Genomic DNA, 27,912 nt, shown 5'->3' with positions numbered 1-27,912 from the left:
AGACACAGTAATCAGTTCAGTTCAGTTTAGGTCGAGTTAGTTCGGGTCTAACGCGAGAGCGAGAGAGAGAGAGTGAGTGAGAGAGAGAGAGAGAGAGAGAGAGAGAGAGAGAGAGAGAGAGAGAGAGAGAGAGAGAGAGAGAGAGAGAGAGAGAGAGAGAGAGAGAGAGAGAGAGGTGATGCCGTTGTCTTCATGTTGCGGTCACCGACTGTGATCATACCAGGCACTACCTTTCTTCAGTGGTAGACCTGTCACCCAGGCAAGGGTGGACACGCAAATAAGCCCCTGCCGGTCGCACACTGTGAGCCTCTGATCGATCCTCCAAATCTCCACCATCACGTTGGTGCATAACACTCTTTTAGTGTCCCGTGGTGTGCCTCCCTGAAGTGTCTGCCTACGTCTTCGCAGACCTGCTTTTTATCTAATCTTGCAGGGCTCCGACCGTCTATTAGGCCCCGGTCCCTGCTTGCTGTCTCTGCATGAATTTCACAAGCAGGAAAAGAAAGTGTCCTTGCAGCAAATACATAATATTAAATCATGTTTCTCTCTCCCTCATCTGCGCAGATATCTCTCTCATCTCTCATTAGCAGCATAGTTCATGGGGGTGGGGTCAACTCTGGACCATGTTAGCTTGGTTTGCTCATCACACCCTCACCCCTCATCCTTTTAGGACATTTTTACGTGGGGGGGAAATTACACATGCATGTACATTACATGTCATATGTCATTCAATCTGTTGTTTTCAAGCGGAGATCAGAGCAAGACATGATTGTGTCTATGAACTAGGATAAGAAGCATAAAATAAATAATAAATCAAAACGAGAAGAAAAGTTGCGGCAGTATTCATTGGTCCAGAGGTCATTCAGATATCTGATGGTGGAGGAGCGGCACTGTCCCGGGTGGACTGAACGACTGCCTTCATGTTTATATACCCCCTCCCTGAGAGAAACATCAATAATTGGACATAAATGACCTAATAATTCATGACTGTTAATGGAAATAAAACAACTTCAGAATGTTTTAAAAAGAGAAAACAGTAAACAATGAAGGGCAATTTCCCTGTCTCTGATATTCTAGCCTGTACACCACTCCCTCTCTGAAACCGGAACCATTCTATGCACACCCTCCCTGTCTCTTTAGATATCTTGCCCCCACCCCCATCCGACTCTATGAGTGCTCCGGCAGCAAAACCGATCAGTTTCTCTGTAACCACAGCCTGCCCCCAAAACCACCTGCACCACTACACAGCTGCCGGACTCTTCACCCCGCTCCTGCCCCGCATCTGTAATGTGGAGCCTCCGCCAGTCCCCAGACCTTTTCTGTTTCTTTGTCCCTCTTCAAGCACTACACCCTTCCCCGTTTCTCTATGGCCTTCTGGCCTCTACAGACACTCTCTCTTTGTATCCGTATTAATCGCTACTCCCCTCACTGTCTCTGTAACCCTCCCAGGCCTCTATCGCCTTCTACATCTCTAAACCTGCCTGTACCCTCAATGAAACAGTCAATGTCGTTGGGAGACATGGCCGTGCACATGTGTAGATCATATTTTCACTTGTCGGACGCATTTCTTGTCGGGAATAATTGTAAGTTTGAATCTGGTTTGGGTGTGGCAAATATGGATATATGATATATATGTGCATTATATTAATTACATCTTACGGAAATGAATGTTTGAGAAATTCTAACCCAAACCGCTCAGTGAGGGGCTTGTTAAGGGAGAGGTGATAAATTCCTGCCTTGCCAACAACACCCAGACCCATCCCTTAAAAGAACAAACAATCCGCACCACTCTTTGATGAAAATATTCCTCTGGAAATTGTTTCCCTGGTGACCATTTCTGGGTGAGTTATGTCTCAGAGGGGAGAAGAAGCTCGCTGTGTAATCTATCAACACACAATGATATTGGAAAAATCAGCCCACCTCCCTTACCCCCAGAGCCCGAGAAACTTACCCCGTACTGCTAACCCTCTCTGCTCCTCACTCAGCCATCTAAATGATAACAACTGGGTCTGGGTGCCTCGATCAAATTTAAAATCAGCACCAAGTCCATCATCACTGACATATGGCCTTCAGTCTGTTGTTTTGTGGCAGAGATACAAGTACAACAAAAATCATTTCACGAGATTACAGTGAAACATCGACACGAGGGAGACTGATGAAACAACCACATGAAGTGATCAAACTACGTGATCAATCAGCATTCTGCAAATAAGAAGCGACGTCGCATTTCGGCGTATAGGAACATTGGAAAAGGGGGCTGAATCAATGTCCCGGATTGATAAATTTTCACTGTGCCAATTCGCGCAGTAATCAGGAGTCAACTCGGGGTTTCAGAACCGTTTTCCATTTTATTGCATTTATTATTCAGCCATGAAGCGCGGAGTAGTCACTTCGGGCCTTTCAGCGACCGATGACAAACCCGATTAACAGAAGAGATTTACAAGGATGTTGCCTGGATTGGGGAACATACCTTATGGGAACAGGTTCAGCCGGAATTTGCGTTTCATCCTTGGAGCGACGGAGGATGGGAGGTGACCTGATAGATGCGTATAAGATAATTAGAGGCATTGATCGTGCAATAGCAAGAGGCTTTTCTCCAGGGCTGAAATGGCGAACACGATGGGCACAGGTTTATTGTGCTCGGAAGTAGGTACAAGGAGATGCCAGGGGTACGTTTTTCACACAGACAGTGATGGGTGCGTGGCGAGCGAAGGCCGGTACAATGGGACTTTCCAGAGACTCTGAGATTGGTACATTGAGCTCAGAACCATAGAGGGCTACGCGGAAGGGTAATTTTGCTATATAGATCAGACATTGCAGCCCATACACAACTGACCACGTGTCGAGAATAGAGTACGGCCGGGATAGGGATTCGAACAGCGGTCATTTTATGGAAATCCCCTGACACGCCACAGCACCAGTCTGGGTTGATGCGAGAGAACTAAGCTGCTGCGACGGAAACGAGACAGAATCTTCTGTGATGTCTTTGTCGTGGGGCTAGGAAACGCGGAAGAGGTTTAATAAAGACCTGGAGAACGATTACAAAGAAAAAAAAGCCATTTTGAACGGTGGATTTATCCTGGATGGTTGTCCATTCTCTGTGCCAATACACGATCCAATCATCGGCTTCCGTTCACAGTGACGTCAGCTGCGGAAACAATTCACAATTTATGTTGACTACGTCAGCAACCCGAAAGTGTGGCTGCTGGTGAGGGTAAATACGGGTGATGATTTCAGAATCTGTGTCTGACATTGTGACAATGCAAGCGCAATTAATATTTTTTATATCGCTATAGACCCAGGAAAAGTGTTCCTTTCAATATCAATATATCGCTGTGCGACGCCGCCTGACTCCAGTCTTGCTCTGTTACTTGTCTCTAAACTTCCAATCTCAGTGTGACTATGAGATGTGCACAACCAGGACCCTGCACGGCCCATAGGCTTGAAATTAGTGAATACCTTTCCTTTACAAGTGACATTACGTGTCGGCAGCCCCAGATTCGGTTCACATACCTGTTCAGATCACCGTAAACAGATCGATACTCCAGGATAAGACCCTGTTAATACGAGGAAATCAGCAGGATTAGTAAAAATTATGACCAAAAGCATTTATGTGTCAGAGAAGAATTAGAAGAACATTGAAAAGGACCTACGCATTCTTAACAATTCGTGTCTGAGAGAAACACGGAACAGTCGGGCCATGATGAAGAGAGGATCAGAGACACAGTTATGATTATTAAATATCGCAGAAAGCACTATAAGTTCACAAGAGCATAAAACACAAGAGCAGAATTAGGCCCTTCGGTACATTGGCCTCCTCCACCATTCTATAATGACGGATGAATTTTCCCTCCCAACCCTAATCATCTGCTTTCACTCTGCAATACTTGAAACTATCAACGTTGCTTCGCGTAACCCGGGGCCTTTGACCCCAGAGCCATAAGGGACAAACAAATTACAGAGATACACCACACTTCGGCTAAAGATATTCCTCCTCATCGCTCTCTTCTGAAAGGTTCTCTGCATTCCATCGTAGAGGAATTAGTACTCACACCATCCATTCCGGACCATGCATTCCACAGCGCCGCCCTCTGGTCCCAGACCAGCACCCCGTCCTTCACGTTGAGAGAATCGCTCCACGCCCAGTCAGTATAGGTCTTCCAATTATTCATCATTCAATGAGCTCACCCTTTCCTTCTTCAGACCTGCAGTACACAGAGGCCTCAAGCTAACAGGCGTATCAGCCCCTGTCGTTTACTTCCCTTTCTTCAAGAAGAGCGAAGTGATGTTTGCAAATTTCCAATCCTCCAAAACAATTCCATGATGGTATGAGTACTAATTCCTCTGACACTGTCATACTGATGGTGTCTTCAACAGTGAAGGCGAACACGTGATACTTAATGAGTTTTTCCGCCATTTCTGCCTCCCCCTGAAACTTCGACATTCTCGCTGTCGAGAGTCTCACTTCAGGTTCTGAAGTGGAAACAATTACTTCAAAAGGGATTGACGCTAATGTTTCCCTTACCGTGTAAGTGGAGTCTCCATCCTGCGCATTGTTCCTTGCACCCTTGAAAGAGAAGATTACGTGTTATTTTTGAGACGTTTAAACAGGTTCACAGCAATTGTATTCTGACTCTCCGCCGATAAACCCCGGGAGTATCAATGCATCACATTAGTTTGTGTTTGGGGTAATATTGCCTCGTTCACCATTCGCTGCACCGCGTGTTTCTGATTCAGTGTGTGTGTGTGTGTGTGTGTGTGTGTGTGTGTGTGTGTGTGTGTGTGTGTGTGTGTGTGTGTGTGTGTGTGTGGAGTTACTCACATTGATCGGACAATTTAAAAGACTCTTTCATGAAATGAATTACAGCAAGGGTCAGATGTGATTTCGCATCACTCAGGAGTTATGGATTCTGGGGAATTCTGAGGAAATTCTGCAGGTGCTGGAATCTCACACACAAAATGCCGAAGGGCTCAGAGTGTCGGGCAGCATTAATGGAATTCATTAAGCCGTTCACGTTTTGTGCAGAGACCCTTCTACTGGGCAGGGAAGAAGGCAGGAAGACGCCTGGACAGAATGGTGGCCAGGGGAATGAGCACTGGCTGGGAGGTGAGGCCTGATGAGTGCGAAAGGGGGAAAGGCGGAAGAAAAGTAAAAGGTAGAAACATAGAAAACCAACAGCACAATACAGGCCCTTCCTCCCACAAAGTTGTGCTGTACACAACCCGACCTTAGGAATTACTAGGCTTAACTTAATCCCTCTATTATACTCAGCTCCATGTACCTATCCAAAAGCCTCTTAAAAGACCCTATTTTATACGGCCTCCCCTCCATTGCCGGTAGCCCATTCCACGCACTCACCACTCTTTGAGTAAAAAAACTTACCCCTGACATCTCCTCTGTACCTACTCCCCAGCACCTTAAACCTGTGTCCTCTTGTAGCAAGCATTTCAGCCCTGGGAAAAAGTCTCTGACTATCCACACGATTAATGCCTCTCATCATCTTGTACGCCTCTATCAGGTCACGTCTCATCTTCCTCCGCTCCAAGGAGAAATGGCCGAGTTCACTCGAACAATTCTCATAAGTCATGCTCCCCAATCCAGGCAACATCCTTGCAAATATCCCCTGCACCCTTTCTATGGCTTCCACATCCTTTCTATAGTGATGCGAACAGAACTGAGCACAGTACTCCAGGTGGGGTGTGACCAGGGTCCTATACAGCTGCAACATTACCTCTCGGCTCCTGAATTCAATCCCACGATTGATGAAGGTCAATACACCATACGCATTCTTAACCACAGTGAACCGATTGCAGAGGCGAGTGTGCCATAGGGGAAGGGGAAGAGGGAGGGTTACTGGAGGGAGTTGATGGGCAGGTGAGGAGAAGATGTAAGAGGCCGGAGTGGAAAATAGAAGAAGAGAGAAGTGAACAGAAATACTGGTGGGATAAGGTCGATGTTCATGCCATCAGGTTTGGTTCTACTTTGCGGAATATAATGTGTTGTTTCTCCAGTAACGGAAAATAAGATCCGGGATCGATCATCCAGGATCTTGTTAAATGCCCAATCTGTGCCCGAAGGGCCCGATGGACGCTACCCATCACATTACTTATGTTCTTTTTTCCCTCTTTGCAAAGAAATGACTGAGATCACGGACATAATGCAAACATCCAACCTGTTCATCCATTTGGACATTTTCATAATATTCTGATGAGTTTACGGTCTTTGTATCGAAGGCGCCTGAGGAAACAAAACAGATATGGCACAAGGGTGCCGAGCGTCAGGGAGCTTTGTTGAACACAGCAGACGTCAAACTGGCCCGGAAGAAAAAGCCATTGATAGCATGAGCTCCATTCCCACCAATCGCCGGAACCAGGAATTGAGGGCCGATATTGATCAATATGGAAAGAAATTAAGTTGCATGAACTACCATCCCATTACTTGGTTGATATTGTAATCTTCAGCAGAAGCTTTCAGCTAAAATAACTGGAAAACCCAACGGCAAAAGTCGCATCATCCGTGACCATTCGCTCGGATGACCAGCTCCAGCTTCAGTGGACTAGGAGCTCCCAGATTAAAATCAAATGCTGAGATTCCCCTGGACTCAGTATTAGGACAGTTGAAACGGTGTTCACTCACTTTTCCATCCGGAATTTCTGCCCGTGCCATTTTTAGATTTCGGTGGATATATGTTGCTGAATAAACTGAAACAAAGACAAGAAAATAATTCGTCTGGAACTTAATTTCCTGCGCTGATGCACCGAATGAGAATTGCCTCTATAATTCCATTCGATTCTCTCCAGATATCCCTTAATAACGTTCTGTTTATCGGATGCCCTGTACCAGGCGAGCTCGATAGCATCGACAGATGGGTTAAGTAGACAAAACTGCTTTGGCCTTTTTGACAGATAAGGCTGTTCACACACATATTGCTGAACGCAAACCTCTTTCAGACAAATTTCGGACAGACAACTTCGCCGTGAAGGCGGAATGCTGATTCTGTCCACAGATGGGCCCTGATCCCAGCTGAAGTCGATTCTGCCGAAATTCACATTCAATTATTAAAGGTAGGAACGAAATTCGTAGAGAAATGCAATTACCCGCCAGCTTTTCTTGCGAACAACCATCCACTGAATCCTCCAACCAGGCCCATGATAAGTAAACCGAGTATAATGCCCACGATCGCGCCAGCCCGGAAGGTACAATTTTCATCTGTTTTTGGTGATGACACAGAAAACAAGCATATATTTTACATGGCGAAAACTCATCTTTATTTAAGAAATGATAATTGATCCACGCTCCGGAAACTTCTGGTCGCTGGTCTCGATATTGAATCAATTTAAATCAATTACTCTTTTATTCTGGTAGGCCACTTAGAAGGAGGATTGAAGGTAGGGCGTGAGGAAAGCGTAAGAAGGAAACGGTTTGAATCTTTGATCATCGGGTTTACATGAACGAATGAGAGACAGATTCACTCACCGTGTGCGCTAACTACACCTTGTAAGATAACTGGTCCTGTTGGTTACGCCGTTATTAATCCGACATGTATAACTCCCAACGTCAACGGAGCTCACCGACTCAAGGGTGAGTTCCTGCCCTGTCTGCAGGAGATTGTTCCCATTATCACTGACACAAGGGTGAGATCCTGCCCTGTCTGCAGGAGATTGTTCCCATTGTCACTGACACAAGGGTGAGTTCCTGCCCTGTCTGCAGGAGATTGTTCCCATTGTCACTGATACAAGGGTGAGTACCTGCCCTGTCTGCAGGAGATTGTTCCCATTGTCACTGATACAAGGGTGAGTTCCTGCCCTGTCTGCAGGAGATTGTTCCCATTGTCACTGACACAAGGGTGAGTTCCTGCCCTGTCTGCAGGAGATTGTTCCCATTGTCACTGACACAAGGGTGAGTTCCTGCCCTGTCTGCAGGAGATTGTTCCCATTGTCACTGACACAAGGGTGAGTTCCTGCCCTGTCTGCAGGAGATTGTTCCCATTGTCACTGACACAAGAGTGAGTTCCTGCCCTGTCTGCAGGAGATTGTTCCCATTGTCACTGACACAAGGGTGAGTTCCTGCCCTGTCTGCCGGAGATTGTCCCCCTTGTACCATGAATATATACCACAGGGGACTGACAGAGGAAAGCAAGTTAATGTCAGGTTTGACACTATATTGGACACAACTGGACGCTCCGGTTCAATTCTGAACTTCTCTGATCCATTTATAAAATGAAGAAAGGTGCTGATTAGAGAAAAATCCTGATGGATACGGGATATTATGACCTTCTGTCTTCATTGAAAAGATGAGAGCAAATGTTGTTAAGTGTAATATCTGATACAAATGAACGCGGTTGACTAACTGTTTACTTACAGTAAACTTGCACGTTGGTCACTCCAGCGCCACTGCTGAATGAGTTGCTGGCGATGCACTTGTACGTCCCTGCGTCGTTTCTGTTAGCTCTGATTATAGTCAGTTTCGCCTTGTCGGGGGATGTAAATATTCTGCCGTTTTCCTGGATGGGTTGGTTATCCTTGAACCATGTCCGTGTCTGAACAGTGCCCGACGCGGGACAGCTGAGTGTGATGGTATCGGGGTCTTCAAGGGGGTTGGGATCACTGGCCACGACAGTAACCCCAGTCACTGTCTCTGTAAATACAATTGAAATGTACATAGATTTACACGGGGTTTTATCTACAACACGAGAATAATATTTGGATGCTGCCAGCTCAATATCGTCGGCATTCCCAGTTCTTATCCCTATGTGTTTCGATATCAAGTCAGTATCCAGCTTGAACTAAACGCCGGCACTGAGTTTAAAGTTTTACTGCTGTTACCCAAGGGGACGGTGAGCAACCTATTCCCATTTCAGATGTTCCTCAATACATGGATATTCCTGCAGTAAGAACATACATTCTCCAGCAAAGCAGACTAAAACAGAATTGCACTTGGCTACAGTTTAATTGTCCCGTGGAGCATGTGAAAATAAACTACCCGTGCCCCCTGCTGTTGAAGCCAAAAGTAGAGTGACTTCGTATTTAATATCTGGCTGAGGAGTTGGCGGAGGAGGGATGGCGTAGGAATAATGATCATGGGTTCCTCCAGGGAAGTTGCGACCTCTAGAGAAGGGGCGGTTGGCTCCTGAACTGGGGAGGGGTAAACATTCCTGTGGGAAGGCTTCTTGTCGCTGCACGATAGGCAACTAAGTGGAGTTGCAATTGGAAGGGAGCCAGATTGACAGAAGGATCCGTGGAGATCTGGCGCAGCCAGATTTCGGCATGACGTCGGCTCCTCCGGATTGGCTGATGTGCAATGAGCCGAAATTGATCAGAGAGCTTATGGAAAATAGAATGTTGGTGTAAGTGATCATCATATGATCGACTTCATCCTGAAATGTGAGAAGGCGAACCTGAAGAGTCAGATGAACCAGTGTTACAGTTGGTTAAAAGGAGTTAGAGAAACACTAGAGAGGGGTTGGCCAGATTTACTTGAGAAATAACACTGGCGGGGATGACGGCAGAGGAGGAAGGAATATTCTAAAGGAAAGATGACATAACCGTGGCGGAGAAGAGAAGTCAAAGCCAACATGAAGGTCAAAAGGAGGGTATATGATGGAACAATCATTAATGGGAAGTCAGATGATTGGGAAGTTGTATAAAAAAACAATTGGCAACTAAAAGGTCATTTAGAAGGTAAAGATGAATGAGAAAGCACTCCAGCCACTAATATTAATGAAGATCGGCACAGAGTCTTAACCTACAACAAGTGTGAAACGAGAAGCAAGAGTGGATATCGGGCCGTACAGAAACGATAGTGGAGAGGTAGTACGGGGAACAAGGAACTGGTGGACAAACTGCATCAACCCTCACCGTGGAACACACTGTGAAATGTCGGATGTTTCAGGTATCAGGGGTCATGCGATGTCAGCATTCATTACAAGGGGACTAGAATATAAAAGGAGGGATGTAGTGCTGAAACTTGATGAAGCACCGGTGAGGCCTCACTTGGAGTATTGTGATGCATTTTGGGACCCTTGTCGTTGAGTGAGAATGTGATTAAACTGAAGCGGTTTCCAAGGAAGTTCGCCAAAATGATCCCAAGTTTGAACGGCTTTACTGGAGAAGAGGGTTTGATGGGTCCGGGCCTTTACCCACTGGGGTTCAGAAGAATGTGGGGAGACCTCATGGAAACCTATCGAATTGTGAAAGGTCTTGTTGGAGTGGATGTGGGAAAGATGATTCTCATGGCGGGAGAGTCTAATCCCAGAAGACACAACCTGTGCATAGAGTGGTATCCTTTCAGAAACCAAGGCGAAAATGAATCTCTTTCTTCAGAAAATGATGAATCTGAGAATTATGTTCCACAGGCAGCTGTAGAGGGAGTATCGTTATGTAAGTTTACAGCCGAGGATGACAGATTCACAATTGGTCAGGGCATGAGGAATATGCGGAAACGGCTGTGATCGGGACTGCGAGGAATATTGGATCAGCCATGATGAAATGGCGGAGCGGACTCCATTGGCCAAATGGTCTAAATCTCCTTCCAATGATTAAGGCCTTCTGGTCTTAACTGCAGCAAGTAAAAATTTGCAATTTAATCAGCAAGTCAGAACAATTCCAATTTTCATCTTCATCAATACTCTTATTCATCAATATGCAACGTTGTGGATTGATATCGTTAGAATTTGCTCAGGCATTTAGTTGGATTACACGGGCCCGTCTGCACCAACACCATTAATTATAGGACCTCAACAAAGGGAGGTACGGACTACCTACCGAACACAATGATTTCCGTGGTTGAGGCATTATTCCTTTTTGTAATCGTGTTATAGGCCTCACAAGTATACTTTCCCGTGTGGGCCACAGAAACGCTGTCGAGGACGACCTCATGCCCACTTTGTAGGCGGGCACCATTCTGTTCCCAATTCAATTCAGCATCTGGGCGGGACTCCGTGGAACATGTTAACCTGATCGTGCTTCCAGCAATGTAAAAAGATGCGTGCGGTTGAGTGATGACGGATGGACGATCCGGTCCGTCTAAAAGAAACGGACAAAAGGGGTTGCAACAAATCACACAGGAGATATAACAGCATTCCTCAGCGGAAGAGGAAGAACAGCCCACCACCAGAGAAAGCGCTCCCACACACCGGAGAATGCATCCGTCTGGAAGCCACGCGCGGGAAAGAGGAGAGTCGGGACACAGTGTCAGATTATCCACGTCTTCCGAAACTATGAACTGCACAGTTACCTCATATCCCAAAACCCGTCTCCTCCTCCAAGCTGGATACAATGCACGCCAGTCATAAGCGTATCGTTTCGTAAAACTTCCCCAGGTGTGTGTTTTGTGGAAGGGAGTTCAGAAAAACGTTCCAGACAAAATTCAAAGCGTTGCTCTGCGGGGATAGGTAAGGCAACTTGCAGTGTGTAAATGCAATAACTCATGTAATCAGTGATCGGGCCGAATGTCATGTAGGCACACACTATGCAGTCAAGTCACTGACCACGTGTGCAATTATCGGGACACTCCAGTTTACAGCGTGTTATCGTAGGACGCGTTTTTAGTTCCAATATTCTAGGTTTAGTCTCTATCAATGAGGACCGGTGGCTGTAACACCACTGCCCATTGTGATTTTCATCCAGATCTAACAGCTGTAACTTCCCGCTTCCACATGTGCACTGAAGCAATGGATCCCCACCTCGTCGTAGCGATGGACATTTGCCAGAAGGGTTGTGGGGCTGATATGGACTGTGAGCGTTTTACACTCTGAACTTTCCCTGTCCCTTTCGGTGAACGGAATTATTACCAAACTTCCTAAACAGCCTTACACTGCGCCGGAGATTCAATGGTGCATTTAATTGAAAAGTAATAACTTTGCACTCACTGTACCAAGTTCGGATCAGCTTCCGTGGTGTTGTGAAAAAAAAACAGAAACTAGAATTAGAATTTTAAAGAGATAATTTCAATATGAATGAATAGAACTATTGCACATCCCAGTTTGGCAAAAGAATAAACCAGGGAAGGCAGTGCACCCGTGGCTGACAAGGGAAATTAGGGATAGTATCAAGTCCAAAGAAGAAACATATAAATTAGCAAAAAAAAAGTGGCACAACTGAGAAATGGGAGAAATTCAGAGACCAGCAGAGGAGGACAAAGGGCTTAATTAGGAAAGGGAAAAAAGATTATGAGAGCAAGCTGGCAGGGAACATAAAAACTGACTGTAAAAGCTTTTATAGATATGTGAAAAGAAAAAAAAAGATTGTTCCGGACAAATGTAGGTCCTTTCCAGTCAGAAACAGGTGAATTGATGACAGGGAACAAAAACGTGGCAGACCAATTGAATAACTACTTTGGTTCTGTCTTCACTAAGGAGGACGTAAATAATCTTCCGGAAATAGTAAGGGACCAAGGGTGAGGGGCCAAGTAAGGGATATAGTAAGGGACCAAGACTATCTAGTGAGATGGAGGAACTGAGGGAAATACATGTTAGAAGGGAAGTGGTGTTAGGTAAATTGAAGGGATTAAAGGCAGATACATCCCCAGGACCAGATGGTCTGCATCCCAGAGTGCTAAAGGAATTAGCCCAAGAAATAGTGGATGCATTAGTGATAATTTTTCAAAACTCTGTGGCGACCCATTTCCTGGCGCATCCGAACCGACTCACAATTAGATAGCCTACGGGGGTTTGCGAGCACAGAGCTTTGGAGCCTCTGCGCCATGGGGGGCCGGTTGAGGGAGGCTTAAAAGTGAGGCTGAAGTTTTCGAATAAAGTTTTTTCCTTCGACTGCAGTTACCGACTCCGTGTCGTAATTGTAGCGCACCTATTGTAGCGGTGTGCTACACGCAGCGCTAAAATTACGCGAGAAGCTCGGTAACCTGGCCCCCATACCCACTTCACAGCACGGGCGGCACCCGACCTGCGTACCCAAAGACCTACAGAACTGTAAGTTTGTGTTTGTACGCAGGGGCGGGCATCGGCCGCCGCTGCAGCGGCCATACGAGGGGCCGTTTATGGTGCTCCGGAACAACGGGTCCACGTTCGTGCTGGACGTTGGGGGGAAAGAGGAGGTTTTCACGGTGGACCGCCTCAAACCGGCCCATGTGGACCTGGCGCAACCGGCCGAGTTTCTGGCGCCTCGGCTCAGAGGCCGACCTCCCAAGCAGGTTCTGGCCCAGACTGTGGACATTGGGGGGTGTATCGCCGGTTCTGGGGGGGGGGGGTTATGTGGCGACCCATTTCCTGGCGCATCCGAACCGACTCACAATTAGATAGCCTACGGGGGTTTGTGAGCACAGAGCTTTGGAGCCTCTGCGCCATGGGGGGCCGGTTGAGGGAGGCTTAAAAGTGAGGCTGAAGTTTTCGAATAAAGTTTTTTCCTTTGACTGCAGTTACCGACTCCGTGTCGTAATTTTAGCGCTGCGTGTAGCACACCGCTACAACTCCTTAGATTCTCGATTAGTTCCTGAGGATTGGAGAGTGTCTAATGTAACCCCACTTTTTAAAAAAAGGAAGGAGAGAGAAACCGGGGAATTATAGACCGGTTAGTCTGACATCGGTGGTGGGGAAAATGCTAGAGTCGCTTATCAAAGATGTGATAACAGCACATTTGAACAGAGGTGAAATCATGGGACAAAGTCAGCATGGATTTGTGAAAGGAAAATTATGTCTGACGAATCTTACAGAATTTTTTGAAGATGTAGCTAGCACAGTGGATAGGGGAGAGCCAGTGGATGTGGTATATTTAGATTTTCAAAAGGCATTTGACAAGGTCCCACATAGGGGATTAGTGTGCAAACTTAAAACACACGGTATTGGGGATATGGTATTGATGTGGATAGCAAATTGGTTGGCAGACAGGAAGCAAAGAGTGGGAGTAAACGGGACCTTATCAGAATTGCAGGCAGTGACTAGTGGGCACCGCAAGGCTCAGTGCTGGGACCCCAGTTGTTTACAATATATATTAATGATTTAGACGAGGGAAATAAATGCAGCATCTCCAAGTTTGCAGATGACACGAAGCTGGGCAGCGGTGTTAGCTGTGAGGAGGAAGCTAAGAGGATGCAGGGTGACTTGGATAGGATAGGTGAGTGGGAAAATTCATGGCAGATGCAATTTAATGTGGATAAATGTGAGGTTATACACTTTAGTGGCAAAGACAGGAAAACAGATTATTATCTGAATGGTGGCCGATTAGGAAAAGGGGAGATGCAATGAGACCTGGGTGTCATTGTACACCAGTCATTGAAGGTGGGCATGCAGGTACAGCAGGCGGTGAAAAAGGCAAATGGTATGTTGGCATTCATAGCAAAATGATTTGAGTACAGGAGTAGGGAGGTCCTACTGCAGTTGTATAAGGCCTTGATGAGACCACAACTAGAATATTGTGTGCAGTTTTGGTCCCGTAATCTGAGGAAAGACATTCTTGCCATAGAGGGAGTACAGAGAAGGTTCAACAGATTGATTCCTGGGATGGCAGGACTTTCATATGAAGAAATACTGGATCGACTAGGCTTATACTCTCTGGAATTTGGAAGATTGAGGGGGGATCTTATTGAAACGAATAAAATTCTAAAGAGATTGGACAGGCGAGATGCAGGAAGATTGTTTCCGATATTGGGGAGGTCCAGAACGAGGGGTCACAGTTTAAGGATAAAGGGGAAGTACCTGAAGTACAGATTTGAACCGACATAGTGTAGTTTAACCGCCGCCGTAATGTGACTCGGATTTGAAATTTAAAATTTTAATGTTAGTTCCCCAGCGTCCGAGATAGACCTGGATCTGTCTCCTAATTAACTGTTCAGTTGTCCCAGTGTTAGTCGATAGTGGTTAATACCTCAGGCAACGATCACTAATGTACTCACAAACTCCCGGAATCCCGTATCTCGGAGGAACTGTGATATTATATGTAACTACCGGAAAATCGGGACACTTACAGCTGACATGAAGAGAAAACGGAGAGCTTGTGATTTCGTTAATCATGTTGCTTGCTCTACAGGTGAAACTTCCGTCTGTCCGTAGCACTCCAGAAACAGTGAGTGTGCTGTGATCTTCATTCAGAACAATCCTGTCTCCAGGAATTATCTTGCGATTCTCCGCATGCCACAGGTAAGAGACATTCGTGCCTCTTGCGGAGCAGGTTAGTCTGACGGTGTCGCTGTACTCAATCAGTCTGGTGGCGTTAGATGTAACAGTGACATTGGAAACACGTTCTGTTAAAACATAGGGGATTGGTTAGCGCACAACACAAGAATAGAATCTGCAGGTTTATGAATTCCGTTACGAATCTGAAAATGAAATCAAACATTTACTATTCCATAATAAGTAAACATTTATAAGTTATGTAATCTGACGGACATAGGTTTCCGTGATAGCAGTTATAGGCATCGGGGAAGAATTGCAAAGGTTGGAGGTTGGCTAACTGTGTTCCATTCATCGCTACTAGTGGAAGGTACAAGCATACACGGTACAGGAACCGTGGTGTACAAAGGCCGTTGTAAATCGAGTGAAGAAGAAAAAAAAGAGCTTACGAAAGGTTAAAAAAAAGGGTAATGATAGAGATCTAGAAACCTGTCAGATAAGCAGGAAGGAGCTTAAGAATAAATTAGTTCCAGAAGGGGCCATGAGGAGGCCTTGCCAGACAGGATTAAGGAAAACCCCAAGGCATTCTACAAGTACGTGAAGAGCAAGAGGATAAGACGTGAGAGAATGGGCCCAATCAAGTGAGGCAGTACAAAAGGGTTTATGGGACCGGAAGAGGTAATTAATGAAAACCTTGCTTCCGTATTCTCTACGGTTAAGGATCTTGGCGATTGTAGGGATGACCTGCAACGGACTGAAAACCACTTGCCGATAGGTATTAGGCAATAGGATGTTCTGGAGATTTTAGAAATCATCAATTTGGATAAGTCACCTGGACCGGAAGGGAAGCATCCCAGGAAAACGTGGGAGGCGAGGGAGGAGATTGCTGAGCCTCTAGCGGTAATGTTTGCGTCATCAATGAGGACGGGAGAGTTTCCGGAGGATTGGGGGGTTGCGGATGTTGCTCTCGTATTCAAGAAAGGGAGTAGGGATAGCCCAGGAAATTATAGTCCAGTGAGTCTTATCAGCTTGATTGAATTTTTTGAGAATGTGACGAAACACATTGATGAAGGTAGAGCAGTATATGTAGAAAGTCTGGATTTTTGAGCAGGGTATTTGATAAGGTAGCCCATGTAAGACTTATAGGGAAAGTAAGAAGGCATGGGATCCAAGGTGACATATCTTTTGTGGATACAGAACTGGCTGTCCACAGAAGGCAAAAAGTATTTGTAGGTGGGTCATATTCTGCATGGAGACCGGTGACCAGTGGCGTGCCCTAGTGGCGTGCCCTAGTGGCGTGCCCTAGGGATCTGTTCTCGGACCCCTGCTCTTTGCGATTTTTATAAATGAACTGAATGAGGAATTGGATGGTTGGGCTCGTAAATATGATGATGACAGAAATATTGGGATGTTGTGGATAGTATGGAAGACTGTCAAAATTTACAGCAGGACATTGATAGGATGCAATACTGGGCTGAGATGAGGCAGATGGAGTTCAACCCAGATAGGTGTGTGGTGTTCAACTTCGGCGCTGCTTTGTGGGCCGAATGGCCTTTATTGTGCCGTAGGTTTTCAATGTTTCAATGTTTCAATATCTGATAAATCCTTTGGATTGTTCTTTCCAGTAGGCAACGGGGGAGAGATGTTGGTGGGACAGCGGGGTTTGTCTAAAGGGTATTCAGTAAGGCCTTTAACAGGTTTTCACTTAAAAAACTGCATCCAGATTTAGGGGGAAGGCACAAATGTTAAGAGGGAGAGATTTAAAACTGATAAATACCTGTAATGAGCTGGCTGAGGGAGTGGTGGAGGAGGACACAGTTGCTACATTTAGAACAGGCATGGATAAACAACAGGACTGAGTAGTTTGGGGTGTTATTGGCAGAAAGGAGCAGCTGTGACCAGCAGGGAGTTTCAGTGGACGACATGGACACGAGCTGGACTGAAGGCATCGGTTCCTTGCTGTTTTAATATATGAGGCAAAGGTGCTTCAAAAGCTCACATTTCAAAAAAATAAATAAATAAAACCGGGACAATTGACAAATAAACGGAGCTGGTGAAGAAGGAATTAGGAATTAATTCACTTCAGGCAAGGGTCACCTGGCAATGAGAAAGGAGATGGGAAATCACTGGTAAGCACAGAGGAGAATTTCTGACAACCGTTTGTAAGATCATCCAGATAAGCTGTCGTTACTGAAATGATGCAAAGTTCAGTGTCAGTGTCAATGTAATGGAGCCAATGAAAATTGTAATCTCACACAGCCGAAAAAAATGCAAACTGCGGAACACCTTAGAAGCATGAATTGCAAACCAAATAATGGATAAGAACACGGATCTGAATTCCGTAATCAGCACCGGACTCGACATTACCAGATAGAAACACAGAAACATAGAAAACCTGCAGCACAAAACAGACACTTCTGTCCACAAAGCTGTGCCGAACATGGCCTGAACTCAGAAATTACCTCGGGTTACCCATAGCCCTCTATTTTACTAAGCTCCATGTTCCTGTCCAGGAGTCTCTTAAAAGCCGTATCCTATCGGCCCCGACCATCGGCGCCGGCAGCTCATTCCACGCACTCACCACTCTCAGGGTAAAGAAACATACCCCTGACATCCCCTCTGTACCTACTTCCAAGCACCTTAAAACTGTGCCCATTCGTGCTACACATTTCAGCCCCGGGAAAAAGCCTCTGACTATCCACACGATCAATGCCTCTCATCATCTTGCACACCTCTGTCAGGTCACCTCTCATCCTCGGTCGCTCCGAGGGGAAAAGGCCGAGTTCACTCTCCCCATTCTCATAAGGCACGCTCCCCAATCCAGGCAACATCCTCGTAAACCTCCTCTGCACCGTCCCTGTGGTTTCTACATACTTCCTTCAGTGAGCCGACCGGTATAGAGCACAGTACTACAAGTGGGGTCTGTCCGAGTTCCTATATGGCTACAACATTGCCTCTCGGGTTTTAAACTCAATCCTTATGGTGTCTTAACCACAGAGGCAACCTGTGCAGCAGCTTTGTGTGTGTTACAGTAATATACTCGAACCCAAGATCCTCCAGAGTCTTACCATTGATGCTATATTCTGTCTTGACATTTAACCTAACGAAATGAACCACCTGACACCTATCTGTGTTGATCTCCATCTGTCACTGCTCAGTACAGTTTTGCATCCTGTCAACGTCCCGCTGTTCCTCTGACTGTGCTCCACAATATCTGGAAAACCTCCAACCATTCCGTCGTCAGAAAACTAACAGTAGACAATAGACAATAGAGAATAGGTGCAGAAGTAGACCATTCGGCCCCTCGAGTCTGCACCGCCATTCTGAGATCATGGCTGATCATTCACTATCAATACCCAGTCCCTGCCTTGTCCCCATATCCCTTGATTCCCCTAACCATCAGATACCTATCTAGCTCCTTCGTGAAAGCAACCCATCCCTCCACTTCCTCATCCAGACAAATTATAAAAAATCACTAAGAGTAAGGGTCCCAGAACAGATCCCTGAGGCACTCCACGTCACCGATCTCCATGGAGATTATGACCCGTCGAAAACCACTATTTGCCTTCAGTGTGCAAGGCAGTTCTGGATCCACAAAGCAATGTCCCCTTGGAGAAGGGGAGAAGGGTTCAGGTTTCTAGAACATTGGGAACTCTTCTGGGGCAGCTGTCAACTGTACAAACAGGACGGGTTACACTTGAATCCTGGCGGGAAGGCAGAGAAAGTCTATTGGGGGGTGATTGTTACAAATGAGCTGGATGGAGAAGTAGAGGAATAGGTTAGTAAGTTTGCCGATGACACAATGGTTAGTGTGGAGGCCGGTCAGTGGTTAGAGCGGGGCATTGATAGGATGCAACACAGGGCTGAGACATGGCAGATGGAGTTCAATCCTTATAAGTGTGAAGTGGTTCATTTTGGTAGGTCAAATATAATGGCAGAATATAGTATTAATGGTAAGACTCTTGGCAGTGTGGAGGACCATGGGGATCTTGGGGTCCCAGACCATAGGACGCTCAAAGCAGCTGCGCAGGTTCACTCTGTGGTTAAGAAGGCGTAAGGTGTCTTGGCCTTCATCAATCGTGGAATTGAACTTAGGAGCCGAGGTAATGTTGCAGATATATAGGACCCTGATCAGACCCCACTTGGTGTGCTATGCTCAGTTCTGGTCGTCTCAATAGACGAATGATGTGGCAGGCACAGAGAGGGTGCAGAGGAGATTTACAAGGATGTTGTCTGGATTGGCGAGCATCCCTTATCAGAATAATGTCTAATCGGGTTCAGGCATTCAGTTGAATTGCACGGGCCTGGCCGCACCAACACCGTTAAATATACGACTTCAACAAAGGGAGGTACGGACTACCTACCGAACACATTGATTTGCGTAGTTGAGGCATTGTTCCTTTTTGTAACCATGTTATAGGCCTCACAAGTATACGTTCCCGCGTTGTTCACAGAGATGCTGTCGAGGACGACCTCCTGCCCACTGTGTAGGTGGGCACCGTTCAGTTGCCAATTCAATTGAGCATCTGGGTGGGACTGTGAGAAACATGTTAACCTTAGGGAGCCTCCGGCAATGTGAAAAGACGAGTGCGGTTGAGTGATGATGGATGGACGATCCGGTCCGTCTAAAAGAAACGGACAAAAGGTGTTGCAACAAATCACACAGGAGATACAACAGAGTTCCTCAGCTGCAGAGGAAGAACAGCCCACCACCAGAGAAAGCGCACCGACACACTGGAGAATGCATCCGTCTGAAAGCCACGCGCGGGAAAGAGGAGAGTCGGGACACTGTGTCAGATTATCCACGTCTTCCGAAACTATGAACTGCACAGTTACCTCATATCCCAAACCCGTCTCCTATTCCAACCTAGATACAATGCACGCCAGTCATAAGCGTATCGCTTTGTACAACTTCCCTATGTGTGTGTTTTGTGGAAAAGATTTCAGGAAAACTTTCCAAACAAAATACCCAACACCACTCTGCAGGGACTCGGAGTGTGGATGCAATAACTCATGTAATCAGGGTTCGGGCTAAATGTCATGTGGGCCCACACTATACTGTCAAGTCTCTGACCACGTGTGCAATTATAGGGACACTCCAGTTTACAACGTTTTATGGTAAGACGCGTTTTCAGTTCTAATATTCTAGTTTTAGTCTCTATCAGTGAGGACCGGTGGCTGTAACACCACTGCACTTTGTGATTTTCATCCAGATCTAACAGCTGTAAATTCCCGCTTCCACATGTGCACTGAAGCAATGTATCCCCCAGCTCGTCGAGTCTATGGACATTTGTCAGAAGGGTTGTGGGGCTGATAAGGGCTGTGGGCGTTTTAAACTCTGAACTCCACTGTCCCTTCCGGTGAACGGAATTATTATCAAAGTCCCTAAACGGCCTGACACAGCGCCGGAGATTCAAATGTCCATTTGTCTAAAAAGTAATATCTTTGCCCTCACTGGACCAAGTCCGGATCACCTTCCATTGTGTTGAGAAAAAACACAAACCAGAATTAGAATTTTGCAGAGATGATTTCGATATGAATGAATAGAACTGAAGTGACACACAAAGCTCAGCAGAGTCAAATCCAAATTTAATGGACATCACCATTGCCTTGAGCCGTGGGCATCGGACTTGTTCAAAACGCGTTGTTTTGTGTGAAGACTCATGCAGGATAGACCAGGCTATCCTGCACGTTTCATTTACCTGAAGTACAGATTTGAACCGACATAGTGTAATAAGACACGGATTTGAAATTTAACTGTGATATAACAGGTAACTACCGGAGTCTCGGGACACTTACAGTTGACATTAAGAGAAAACGGAGCGCTCGTGATTTCGTTAATCACGTTGCTTGCTCTACAGGTGAAACTTCCGTCTGTCCGTCGCACTCCAGAAACAGTGAGTGTGCTGTTGTCGGCACTCAGCTCAAACCTGCCACCGGGAATGATCACGCTGATCTGCTCAAGCCACAGGTAAGAGACATCCGTGCCTGTTGCGGAGCAGGTTAGTCTGACGGTGTCGCTGTACTCAATCAGTCTGGTGGCATCAGATGTAACAGTGACATTGGAAACAGGTCCTGTTAAAACAGAGGGGATTGGTTAGTGCACGACACAAGAATAGAATCTGCAGGTTTATGAATTCCGTTACGAATCTGAAAATGAAATCAAACATTTATCATTCCATAATAAGTAAACATTTATAAGTTATTCAATCTGATGGACATGATGTTTTGAGGTGGACGTTACAGGATTCGGGGAAAATTGCGAAGTTTGGAGGTTGGCTAACTGTGTTCCATTCATCGCGACCAGTGGGAAGTAGAAGCATACACGGAACAGGAACCGTGGTGTACAAAAGGCCGTTGTAAATAGAGTGAAGAAGGAAAAAAGAGCTTACGAAAGGTTCAAAAAACAGGGTAATGATAAAGATCTAGAAACCTGTCAGATAAGCAGGAAGGAGTTTAAGAATAAATTAGGAGAGCCGGAAGCGGCCATGAGAAGGCCTTGCAGACAGGATTAAGGAAAACCCCGAGGCATTCTACAACTATATGAAGAGCAAGAGGATAAGACGTGAGAGAATGGGCCCAATCAAGTGAGACAGTACAAAAGGGTGTATGGGATCGGAAGAGGTACTTAATGAAAACTTTGCTTCCCTATTCTCTACGGTTAAAGATCTTGGCGATTGTAGGGATGACCTGCAGCAGGCTGAAAAGCCTTTGACGATAGATGTTAGGGAATAGGATGTACTGGAGATTTTAGATATCATTAAGTTGGATAGGTCACCTGGACCGGAAGGGATGCATCCCAGGAAACCGTGGGAGGCGAGGGAGGAGATTGCTGAGCCTGCAGCGGTGATGTTTGCATCATCAATGAGGACGGGAGAGTTTCTCGAGGATTGGGGGGGTTGCGGTTGTTGCTCTCGTATTCAAGAAAGGGAGTAGGGATAGCCCAGGAAATTATAGTCCAGTGAGTCTTATCAGCTTGATTGATTTTTTTGAAGATGTGACGAAACACATTGATGAAGGTAGAGCCGTAGATGTAGACCGTATGGACGGGTTCGCAAATTTGTTGATGACAGAAAGACTGGGTTGTTGTGGATAGTGTGGAGGGCTGTTAGAGGTTACAGCAGGACACTGATTGGATGCAAAACGAGGCTGAGATGTGAGAGTTCAACCCAGATAAGTGTGTGGTCGTTCAGTTAGGTAGGCAGAATATAGATATTAATGGCAAGAATCTTGGTAGTATGGTTGATCAGAGGGATCTTGGGGTCCGAGTCCAAAGAACAGTCAAAGCCACTACTCAGGTTGACTCTGTGGTTGAGAAGGCGTACGGTGTACTGGCCTTCATCAACCGTCGGATTTAGTTTTCGAGCTGATTGTACTGTTGCACCTAGAAAGGAACCTGGAGAGACCCCACTCGGAGTGTGGCGCTCATTCCTGGTCTCCTCACTACAGGAAGAACGTGGACACCATAGAAAGGGTGCAGAGGAGATTTACGAGGATGTTGCCTGGATTGGGGAGCATGCCTTAAGAGAGCAGATTGAATGTTCTCGGCCTTTTCTCCTTGGAGCGACGGGGGATGGGTGGTGACCTGATAGACGTGTAAAAGATGATGAGAGGTATTGATCGTGTGGATAGTCAGAGGCCTTTTCCCAGGGCTGAGATGGCGAGCAGGAGAGGAAACAATCAATCAACATCCTTTGCACTTTTCTTTTCTCAGCAGTGGAACGAGAACGGCTGCAGTCTTACTCGCTCTGCACTGGGACTCATATCGTCTGAACAATATTGACACTCATCACAGGCTGCATCTCTCCATTCAACACAAACCGCTGCTTTTTACCATGTATGTCAAAGGTTTGGACTACAGGATTAATGGATTTGTGGCTATATTTGCCGATGATACAAAGATAGGTGGAGGAGAAATAGCGTTGAGGAAACAGCGAGTCTTCAGAGAGACTTAGATAGTTTAGGGGAATAGGCAAAGAAGTAGCAAATAAAATACTATGTTGGAAATTGTCTGGTCATGCACTTTGGTGAGCAAATAAACGGGCAGACCATTATTTAGATGGAGAGAAAATGCAGAGCTGCAAATTGGTTTGGCGGGCCTTGAGCAGGATACACAAAAAGATAACCGCCAGGTTCAAGTCAAGTCAAGTCAAGTCAAGTCACTTTTTATTGTCATTTCGACCATAACTGCTGGTTTGGTGCCCGGTAAAAACGAGACCACGTCACCTCTATCTATCCCCCTCATAATTTTAAATATCTCTATCAAGTCCTCCCTCAACCTTCTACTCTCCAAAGAATAAAGACCTAACTTATTCAACCTTTCCCTGTAACTTAGGTGCTGAAACCCAGGTAACATTCCAGTAAATCTTCTCTGTACGCTCTCTATTTTGTTGACATGTTTCCTATAATTCGGTGACCAGAACTGTACAAAATATTCCAAATTCGACCTTACCAATGCCTTGTACAATTTTAACATTACATCCAAATTCCTATACTCAGTGCTGTGATTTATAAGGCCAGCATACCAAAAGCTTTCGTCACCACCCTATCCACATGAGATTCCACCTTCAGGGAACTATGCACCATTATTCCTAGATCACTCAGTTCTACTGTATTCCTCATGCCCTACTATTTACCATGTTTGTCCTATTTGGATTATTCCTAACAAAATGTAGCACCTCACACTTATCAGCATTAATCTCAATCTGCCATCGTTCAGCCCCCTATTCTATTTGCCCTAAATCTCTCAGAAAGCTTGGAAAACACACTTCATTGTCCAAAACGTCACCTACATTAGCATCATTTTCATTCTTACAAATCCAATTTACCACCCCATCATCCAGATCATTAATGAATATGACAAACAACATTGGACCCAATACAGATCCCTCAGGCACACCACCAGTCACCGACCTCTAACCTGACAAACTGTTATCCACCACTACTCTCCGCAATCTCCTATCCAGCCATTGTTGAATCCAGTTTTACTATTTCAATATTAATATCTAACGATCGAACCTTCCTAACTAATCTTCCATGCGGAACTTTGCCAAAGGTCTTACTGAAGTCCATACAGACAACATCCGCTGCTTTACCCTCGTCAACTTTCCTCGTACCTTCTTCAAAAAACTCAATAGGATGTGTCAAACATGACCTTACACGCACAAATCCATGTTGACTGTTCATAATCAGATCCTGTCTATCCAGGTAATTATATATACCACATCTAAGAACACTTTCCATTAATTAACCCACCACTGACGTCAAACTGACAGGTCTATAATTGCTAGGTTTGCTCTTAGAAACCTTTTTAAACAATGGAACCACATGAGCAATATGTCAATCCTCCGGCACCATCCCCATTTCTAATGACATTTGAAATATTTCTGTCAGAGCCCCTGCTATTTCTACACCAACTTCCCTCAAGGTTCTAGGGAATATCCTGTCAGGACCCCGAGATTTATCCACTTTTATATTCTTTAAAAGCGCCAGTACTTCCTCCTCTATAATCGTCATTGTTTCCAAAGCTTCCCTACATGTTTCTCTTACCTTACACAATTCAATATCCTTCTCCATAGTGAATACTGAAGAAAATAGATTGTTCTGAATCTCCCCCAACTCTTTCGGTTCCACCCGTAGCTGTTCACTCTGATTCTCTAAGGGACCAATTTATCCCTCACTATCCTTTTGCTATTAATATAACTGTAGAAACCCTTTGGATTTATTTTCCCCTTACTTGGATAGCAACCTCGTACCTTTTTTAGCTTTCCTAATTTCTTTCTGAAGATTCTTCTTACATTCTTTATATCCCACGAGCACCTCATTTACTCCATGCTGCTTATATTTATTGTAGGTATCTCTATTTTTCCTAACCATGTTTCCAATATCCCTTGAAAACCATGTCTCTCTCAAACGTTTAACCGCTCCTTTCAACCTAACAGGATCATAAAGATTCTGTACCCTCAAAATTTCACCTTTAAATGACGGCTATTTCTCTATTACATCCTTCCCATAAAACAAATTGTCCCGTTGTTCGTTTTGTTAATAAAATGTGAGCCGTTAACATACCACTGTAATTCAGGAACCGGTTTCCAAGAAAAATGAAATCTCATTTGACACTGATCTAGACGCCGCAAGATCTGGGCTGAGAGACGTAGATTTCCCGGAACATCTAAAACAAATGCACAACTCATTTGCACGATTTAAGTGAGGATAATAAAGCAGATTCTCATAAGGCTCGGCAATGCACCGCCAGCATTACCTACTTCCATCGTTTACTCCACTACGCATGAAGCGTGTAGATATTCAGGAAGAGGATGTGCTGGAGCTTTTGGAAAGCATCAAGCTGGATAAGTTGCCGTGACCAGACGGGATGCAGTCTCGTCGACTCTGGGCGGCGATGGGGAGGAGATTGCTGAGCCTCCGGCGACGATCTTTGCATTATCAATGAGGAGAGGTTCCGGAAGGATTGATGGGTTGAGGGTGTTGTTCCCTTGTTCAAGAAACGGAGCAGAGAATCCTGCTCTTTTTGATTTTTTTTAATGACCTGGATGAGGTCATAATCATTTATAATAATTATCATGATTGTTCTTGTGGGTCTGAATCCGATTCGAATCTTTTGTAGTTTGTTTTTATTTTGGTATTGGTAACGAAGGCGAGGTATGAAGTTAACTCAGTGAAGTTGAATAAGGTCATTGACAAACTCCCGCACGGTAGACTGTTCCGAAAGTTTAGACATTCTGAGATTCATGGCAATGAGAGAGTTTGACTCAGAATTGGCTCAGTGATAGGGGGCGATGACTGAGGTCCATTCTCCGACAAGAAGCCTCTAACCAGTGGGATGCCACAGGATCAGTTGGGATCTCTGTCATTCCTTCTTTATCTGAATCACACGGATGTGAGTGTAAATGGCTCAATTAGTAAGTTTAGTGACGACACGAAATTAGGAGGTCTTGTTTCGAGTGCATCGGGTTTGATTGATTGATTGACAGAGAGATTTGATCTGACTGGGAGGCGATCCGAGGAATTACAAATTGGGATCAAAATATACTAACATGAGGGGATGTATTTTGGACATTGGCACGGGGGGATAGGAGATTCTTTGCAGAGTTCGGGCGCACATTCAGGCAGGGTGGTGAGGAGGAAGTTTAGCACGCTGGATTTCTAGGAGTCGGGACATTATGGCTCAGTGGAGAATTGTCAGCAAGTGTGGCTACCATGTTATTGAGAAGGCATTGTCAACCTGGAGACAGAGAAGAAGAGATTTTCCAGGATATTGCCGAGAATAAAAGCATCAATTACAGGGAAAGGTTGGCCAAGAGAAGTATTTATTATATTCGAATATAGGCGAATACGGAATGACCCATGAATGCGCAGGATATGGCAGACAGCTGTAATCTCTGGGACGGGTTTGGATTCTAAATCGAGAGGGCACAGATACAAACGAAGAGGGAGGATATTGCAAGGAGAAATAATGGAGGATTTCTTTACACCTGATTCTGGAATGAGCTGCCAGAAGAAGTGGTACAGTTACAACAGCGTAGACACATGTCAACCTGGAGACAGGGAAGAAGAGATTCTCGAGGATATTCCATTCGAACGCAAGCTAATCCGGAGTGACAGATGAATTCTCGGGATACCGTAGACTGTTGTATTCTTTCCGATGGGATTCGGAGTCTAAACCTGCAGGGATCAGAGAGAAGTAAGATATTCCAAGGAGTACTAAGAGGCCATTTATTTGCACCGATGGGTGCATGCCTCTGGGGTGAACTGCCAAAGAAGTTGAAGCATTACAATAGCTAAGAGGCATTTGGGAGACGACATAGGTGGGAGGGGCTTGTAGGGTTATTGCCCAAATAGACGAAACTGGGACAAAAAATGAAGAAGCTGTGGCGTCATCAGGGAGCGGGTGGGCGGCAGAGTCTGTTTACGTGATCAGTATCCCTGGCTCAGTCAAGGCCCACAATTCATGAACAACCTGAAGAGGGTTTCACAGTGGAGTACAGAAGGAGGAAATATTGACAGTTTAACTGAGCCAAGGGTCAATTACATAAACACAGGGAGCATGATGGGAATTCCAGACACACCCGCTCTGCTCTGAACTCGGTCACATTCTTTCATTCCCAGCAAGGAAACAAACTTCAGTGTCAGCATTGGTGCTGTGGAGACAATTACACTCGTCATGCCCATCAGCAGGTAACGACCTGTCAGACAATATCTGTGACCGTGCATTGCAAGCCTAACCGAGCTTGTCAATCAGCGAGGATCCCTTACTCGATAGGAGACTGCACCACACCAGCTGCTCATAAAGAATAAACAAACACAACATCTCTGTTTTAACGCTGAGAGCACTGACATCTTCACAGCCTTTTCATCAAAGCACACCTAATACAAGGTTTATTTTTTGTTGCGAGACTGGATTTTCTTGTTAGGTTGACAAACTCGTCAAGTTCCATGCTGAGGGATACAAACAGCTCAATTCGTTTGCACAATTTAATCAAGGACATTACAACAGATCCACATTACGCCACAAGGCGATTGCATCAGTGTTAAATCAGAGAAACCCTTTAACCGCTAACGATACCCGCTTCCAATATTTGCACCAGAAAGGCAGGAAATGGGCATTGAAATATAATTCTTCCAGCAGAAGATGCTTGGTCACCTGAACAAACTGTGATGCAGACTGTTCTGCTAAACATGTTCAGAGGAATCGGACATCAGATCTGCGATGACATCACATCCGGGACATATATGTCCTGATGTGAGAGCTGTCATCCACAGGTTCGATGGCCAAATGTTTTTAAAGTGAAAATATTAGTTTTATTATTGCGAAATGCACTGCACGCTG

The 27,912-nt window shown here is 45.4% G+C and overlaps 2 protein-coding genes across 2 annotated transcripts in view; one reads left to right on the top strand and one right to left on the bottom strand.

The window, feature by feature from the left end:
* Positions 1–27,912, top strand: part of LOC132388545 (NACHT, LRR and PYD domains-containing protein 12-like) — a 318,834-nt gene that overhangs the window by 143,854 nt on the left and 147,068 nt on the right. The window lies entirely within an intron of this gene.
* LOC132388542 (carcinoembryonic antigen-related cell adhesion molecule 5-like) lies at positions 2,851–27,248 on the bottom strand. Its single transcript, XM_059960905.1, has 12 exons — positions 27,152–27,248; positions 20,865–21,140; positions 19,430–19,690; positions 14,921–15,196; positions 10,765–11,025; positions 8,363–8,638; positions 7,099–7,210; positions 6,638–6,702; positions 6,174–6,238; positions 4,526–4,567; positions 3,514–3,557; positions 2,851–3,148 (listed from the first exon to the last, which is right to left on the bottom strand). The coding sequence occupies exons 1-12, from the start codon at positions 27,246–27,248 to the stop codon at positions 3,145–3,147; spliced, it is 1,779 nt and encodes a 592-aa protein (XP_059816888.1). The 3' UTR covers positions 2,851–3,144.

Source organism: Hypanus sabinus, unplaced genomic scaffold (assembly GCF_030144855.1).
Source record: "Hypanus sabinus isolate sHypSab1 unplaced genomic scaffold, sHypSab1.hap1 scaffold_343, whole genome shotgun sequence".
Classification (NCBI taxonomy): Eukaryota; Metazoa; Chordata; class Chondrichthyes; order Myliobatiformes; family Dasyatidae; genus Hypanus; species Hypanus sabinus.
The sequence above is the reverse complement of the archived record's forward strand: the minus strand, read 5'-3'. Positions and strand labels throughout refer to the sequence as shown.

Coding starts and splice junctions, on each gene's coding strand:
- LOC132388542 (XM_059960905.1), bottom strand. CDS start 27,248: ATGACGAGTGTAATTGTCTCCACAGCACCAATGCTGACACTGAAGTTT. Junction 6,703..7,098: donor TTCGCAAGAAAAGCTGGCGG/GTAATTGCATTT, acceptor TCTTTGTTTCAG/TTTATTCAGCAACATATATC. Junction 6,239..6,637: donor CAGAAATTCCGGATGGAAAA/GTGAGTGAACAC, acceptor TTGTTTCCTCAG/GCGCCTTCGATACAAAGACC.